This window comes from Hirundo rustica, chromosome 6 (genome assembly GCF_015227805.2).
Source record: "Hirundo rustica isolate bHirRus1 chromosome 6, bHirRus1.pri.v3, whole genome shotgun sequence".
NCBI classification, from domain to species: domain Eukaryota; kingdom Metazoa; phylum Chordata; class Aves; order Passeriformes; family Hirundinidae; genus Hirundo; species Hirundo rustica.
Window position 1 is genome coordinate 38,877,152 of NC_053455.1, and position 6,000 is coordinate 38,883,151.

The 6,000-nt window shown below is 51.4% G+C and overlaps 1 protein-coding gene across 2 annotated transcripts in view; it reads left to right on the forward strand.

The window, feature by feature from the left end:
* LOC120754461 (transmembrane protein 263-like) overlaps positions 1 to 4,955 on the forward strand; it is a 203,779-nt gene extending 198,824 nt beyond the window's left edge. For both annotated transcript variants that reach the window (XM_040068034.1, XM_040068030.1), the window contains exon 3: positions 161 to 4,955. In XM_040068034.1, coding sequence (XP_039923968.1) covers positions 161 to 447 — 287 coding nt within the window. In that variant the 3' untranslated portion in view covers positions 448 to 4,955. The remainder of the gene's footprint in view (positions 1 to 160) is intronic.
* The last annotated feature ends 1,045 nt before the right edge of the window (positions 4,956 to 6,000 follow it).

Genomic DNA, 6,000 nt, shown 5'->3' on the forward strand with positions numbered 1-6,000 from the left:
GTTCCTTCTTCAGGCACCAAGAGGTCTGGGGCTGCAAGGCAAAGCATTATGCATATGAGAGCGTGTTCCATAGTTGACAACCATCCTGAGCTAGAAGAGGTGCCCATGGAAGTCTCCGGCGTGACCACGTCTGACATTTCCTTTCTCTCTTTCCCCACAGATGCCAGCAAGGACCACCCACAGGAGCAGGCAGGAGTCATCTGGAGAGTGACGGGCGGCCTGTTCAGTATCACCCGGGGAGCTGTGGGGGCCACTCTGGGAGGAGTGGCGTGGGTGGGCAGCAAGAGTCTGGAGCTCACCAAAACAGCTGTGACCAGTGTCCCCGCTGCTGGCGTTGGACTGGTGAAGGGCAGCGTCTCAGCAGTGACCGGCGGCGTTGGAGCTGTGGGCAGTGCGGTCGCCAGCAAAGTCCCTTTCACTGCAAAGAAGAAGGACAAGGCTGACTAATCCCTGTCACAGCTCCCTTCCAAAAGATCAACCTGCCCATACTCTGCCCCTACCCAGCACCTCTTTGAGTTGGAACCAGCTGCTTCAGGGAGGGTCAAGCACCCGAGCAGACTCTGGCTGCAGCCTGCTCAGCACTGCCTGCCTGGCTCAGAGCTCACAGAGCCACTGTCAATGCCTTTCACTCCCATCACCTTCTGGGAACCATCTCTGCTCTGAGGACTTTAAAGGCGCAGTTGTCTCTGTCTTGTAGTTCCTTCCTCCCCTCTTGCTCTTGTAAGCATGGAGGGATGGGAGAGGGCATCAGGCTCCATCTGCCTGGAGGTGAGGGGAGTAACAGGGGGGGAACTATGCCTGACTTAAAGTGTTGAGTCAAATTCAACTTTAGCTTGGGAAGACAGCCTCTGAAACACCCCTTCCGTTTGGGAGGTGTGTTTGGGAGGTGTGCCTGGCAGAGAACTGCAGAAGTCCCACTGACAAAAAGGAGAGATACTGTGAAGAGGGGGAAGCCTCTCTCCTGCCCTGCACCTCTTACCTTTTCTTTGCAGGGCCCATCCCCACGAGCCGCTCCCAGTCACTTACTCCCCAGCTGAATTGAACCCTTCAGAGAGGGAATCCTCAAGCTCAGCAGAGCAGCTCTGGGGTGATACCACACCAGAGTATGATAGATCCCAGACCATCAAGTTCTGAACAGATTTTCTTGGTGAGAGGAAGGAATATGAAAGCTGCTGTATGTTCCCATTTGGGGAAGGAGCTGACAGTGGCACTTGCTAGGCCTCTGTGATATTGCAGTACAGGGAGCGATGTTCCACAGAGAGAGACCAGGCCTTTTGTTTGACCCTTGAAGTCCTTCCAGTATCCTTGTCTTTAACAAGGGCCTTTTGTCTCTTGGCCACACTCACACTCCACAGATGTCAGTAGTAACCAAGAGCAAGTGTGTTCCCAAATGCCACCCAAATTCTGCTGCAGGGATGGAGAGGAAGCTGAATGTGTTGCTCTCCCCACGACTCAGCATCCTGGGAGCAGTGGCCTGGGTGTGAGTGGTGAGTGGGCTGCACCATGTCGGAGAACACTTCCCAAGGGGCTGAGTGTGCTCCAACAGCAGTAAGCCTGCGCAGGGCACCAGCAACTCCTCTTCCGCACACTGCTCCTGCGGTCCAGCCTATTCCTCTGAATGACCACGTTGCACTAAATAGCCCACCCATAGTCGTAGTGCCGCAGAAACCCAGACACCTGCATCCATCTGGGAGTCACAGCCATCCTCAGCCTGGCCCGTGATGCTCAAGGGGCCGTATGGCATTGTACACACACATACAAATGTGCACTCACTCACTCCCTCCCTCCAAGGTCCCCTGTAGTTCTCGGGAGGAGGAAAGCTACAGGCTCCACCATAAACTCTGCTGCTCCTAGCTTTGGCAGGTGATTTGCTATGGTCTGTAGGTGTTGGATGCATAGGCAAGTGAAGCAGTGCTTGTGCTGTATTTTATAAATATGCATCTGTGTTAGCGTGCGTGTGTACGTGTAAGTCCACAGGCATGTCTTCAGCCAGGGAAAGAGACCTGTGCCACTGCCACAGAGGAGTTCACATGGTCATCTTTGGCACTTTCAGCATATAGTTTTTATAAAGGGTCCTGGTCAAAAGAAAACCATGTTTTAGAGGATGTTTTGCCCTCTGTTGCGCAAGAGCGTAGTGTATTGAAACCAAAGGAATGTGAAAAATCCCCTTTCTCCTGTCTGTTCTGTTTGTTTTCACTCAGCCCTATCTTTTGGACGTTGAAGCCAACTTTCTTGATCTTCATTTCCCTTTGGAGGTTACTGCACTTCCTGACAGCTCTCTTGTGCTTAGGACTTAGAAAACGACACACACACACCCCCGCCATCATTTTTGCTGAATGTTCTTGGGCCTGTGATATAGTTTTCATTCTGACCTTTATTAAATCTGCATTTTGGGATGTATGTTGCTGTGTCCCCCTGAGAATCATGCTGGTGTTAGTCACTCTCCATACCCTTTGCCAGGTAGCCCCTGCTGTTTGCGGTGGTAAGAAGCTGCTGATCTCCGCAGTTTGCTACTCTTGATAGCACGAGAGAGGTTTGACTTACGTTTTTGTTTCTGAAGAGGAAGCAGCATTTGGTAGGTGTGTGCATTTCCTCACTTTGTGTCCTTTGTTCTGGTGAAGGCCAAGTTGACCCAGACATACCGGTTTTGTCTCTGAAGGCAGCAGCTTCACAGAAAGATCAGGCCTTGATGTGTGCCTCTACTTTGCTGGGATGCTCGTGGCAGTTGTCAAGGCCAGAAGAAGTCTTGTCTGTTCTCCCTTTGTCTCAAACGCCCTGCAAGGCTGGAGGACAGTTCGCACTGCATGGATCTCTGCTCACTGCTCTCCCTGAGCACATCTCATCTCTTATTCCAGATCACAGACTGCCCCTGAAGCGAGCTCTAGCCCCAAAGCTGAAAGATGCTTGTGTGTAAGTAGCTGTGTTGTCACGATCCCTCTGAGAAAGATAGCTTCTGGCCAGTTGGGACAGAAGAGTCTTCTTCCTAAATGTCTCTCCTAGGTCTTAGACAGGAGAAGATAGAATCTCAGAACCTTCAGCAGCCAGCCCTGGGTGGGTGGTGGGGGGCTGATTATGCTTTTGGCTAAATAGTGTCTCAGACAGGCTCTTGCTGGGGGAGGCAGTACATCCTGCCTGCCTGCAGGCACTGTATACAGAGCAGGCATGGCAAATGGGATAAAGGTGATGTAAGGAAGGCCACAGGTGCCTTGAGAGTTTTCCATCTTTTTATTTCTTCTTTGCATCCTTGCAGGAAGTAGAGTAAAGCCCACAATTTGTCTGGAACTGCCATTTCCTTGCAGGATGGCCTGGAGAAGACAAAATGAGTTGGTGAGGGGAACTCATAGCCTAAATCGTTGTTCTTACAGCCCAGCTAAAAGAGAGCTCCGGGACCATGAGTCATAAGAGATCAAACTAGCAGGCAGGGGTAGAAGATTAAATCTACTCCAAAAACAAGGCCTCACACTGCTAAGCAGGCACTCAGGAATAAGTAACTCTCCAGAACAAAAAGGCTTTAAGAAAGTCTCTGCTAGGCCTGCTCAGTTCACGATGGTGACCCAGTCCCAGCCTGCTTTTCTGGGCATTTACAGTGCCAGAGCAGAGGGAAAACAGGGTCAGTCTCCCCAGTCTAAAAGTAAAGATGCCTTCTGACAGCTTTGGTTGCAGGACAATGGGATCTGGATTGGATGGGGAAGCTGTTGGCTGTTGTCAGATGCCCTATCTTTCCTCCTCCCCCACTACAGAGACTCCAGCCACCTGGGCCACCAGTGCAGCCCTGCTCTCACTGCCCATTCATGGTACGAAGGGCAAAAACTGTGTTGTGCATAAATCCCGTGGCTGCCAGATGGGGTAGCTTGGTACGAAACAGGAGGGGGTAGCATTGGGGTAGAGGGAAGGATTAAAGGGAGTTGGTACACAGAAGATGGGAGTGCGGTGTGACAGGAGGAGTTGAGGAGTGAGGGAACAAGAAAATAGTGACCATGGAAAGAATTTGTTTCTTAGGACAGGCTTTGATTCAGAAGATGAATGCAATGGTGTTTCTCCTAAGAAAGAGCACAGAAAGGGGAGTTGGTCAATGTGGGTTTTGGTGTGTGGTGGTTCTACATGCCTGGCTTGTGCCCTGGTTCCATAGTAATGATGATTGCTAGCAATTTCCATTTAGATAGAACAATGGATGGGCAGATGAGCTCCCTTCTTATCACCCACCCTTCCCAGATCTCCCCATGATTGGCCTGGGTCTCCCCCATGGTGGAGGTGGGATGTAGCCCTGTTCACAGCCCTGTGTCCCACCTTGCCTGGCAGTTTGCCTGTGCCCCACAAGCATGTCCTGGCCAAAAGGAGACCCACAGGTGGATCCTCTCCTCCCTTTTCCCTGACTTTAGTTTCATTATCCTCCACTTTTTTATCCCTCCTTTAGCTTTTTGGTCTTGCCCGTGGATAGAGCTCCTCAAAGCTTTTGCTGAGACCTTCATTCAACATCCACACTTGCAGTGTCTGGGAGGGCAGAGGGCGATTGCCCCCGCAGCTCCCCTGGCTGGGAGAGAAGTGCATGTCTTCCACCCCTCTCTGTCCCCTTGTGTTTTGTGTGTGGAAAATCTTAACCCACTTCTTTTTCTCTGGGTTCCCTTGTTGGCTCCTATCCCTGTGGGTGGGTCATTTCCGTGTCTCCATTGCAGTCATCCTTGTAAAAACAACAGCATGAGTGGGAATATGGAGATGGTTAGAGCCGCAGAGCCAGGGCCCAACTCTGCTTCTGTAGGAGCTGAGGAGGCCTTTGGCAGCCCAAAACTGCGGTCCCGTGCACAGTGCTGGGCTCCAGAGAACACTTTTGTTCTTTATCATTTTATTGTCTGTAATTGGTTTCCTACTGAATTTGTTTGCTTGGTTTGTTTTGCAGTGTGTTTCTGGGAATATTCTGCATCTCTGTATTTTAATTACAGTAAAATTTGAGGATAAAACCCATGATTATGCTGGCTCTTGTTCCTAGTGGGGGGAAATGAGGAGAGGAAGCACAGTTGAAGGAAGACGTTAGAGATTCCTTGGGAAATTAGATCTCTCCCCTAAGGGCACCAAGCAAAGCTGAATCTCCATCCCTGCTTAAACTAGGACATAGCTTTCAACCGCAGTTCAAAAGCCATTTCGCTGCAGGCGCCTTTCCTGATTGGAATGGTAAGAACAGTTTGGATAAGACTTCTAAATTCAATTTTTTGTGTTGGTTTAAAGACCAGTGCATAAGAGGGCTTTCAGGCTGGGGACAGCTGGCCTAGCCCTGAAAGTGGGATCTCAGCAGCTGAAGATGGGAAATTTTGCCTCTACAGCCGCTGTTCCTTCAGGCAGGTTTGCATAGCCACTTTTCCCAGCTGAGGAAGCAAATTCTCCTCACAGCAGCCTGCTCTTTCCGCAGGAGATGGCAGTTTGACATCCCTCCCCAGAGCTGCAGCAAGCCCCCATGGGGCAGCCTGACCCTCTGCTGGCTGGCTGGCAGTGCTGGTGCTGCGGGGCACAGCTGGCAACTCCAGCCACCTCATCTGCTCCAGGGGCACTTAACCCAGGGCAGAGCCACTCAGTGCTCCCAGGAATGCACAGCCCTCAGGGAGGATTGCTGCTCTGTGGCTGGGCAGTGCTGGATCAGCCACAAGACAGGGTGTCCCTTTTACTGGGTCGAGGCCAGGAGCCAACAGCTCAGCATTTGTTAAGTGCTGACAAAAGGATTAATTTAGTAACTAATAACAGGGCAATCAAGCCATTTATTTGGTTGGCATTTTGCTGCCAGCTGCTTGGGAAGAGCAGCACACAGCACACCAGTAAGGCTGTCTGCTGCCACCTCTGCCCTGTTCCTCCATCCTCACTCGCAGACTCAGCTAGGCAGTGTGACTTGGGAGGCACCAAGCTGGTGACAGGAGCAGGTTTGGCAATGACGGGGAGGTGAAGACATCTGGGGATGTGATCTCTTCCAGGGGCTGCCCCTATGCCCACTGTGGGAGGGAAATGAGGGAAGTGCCC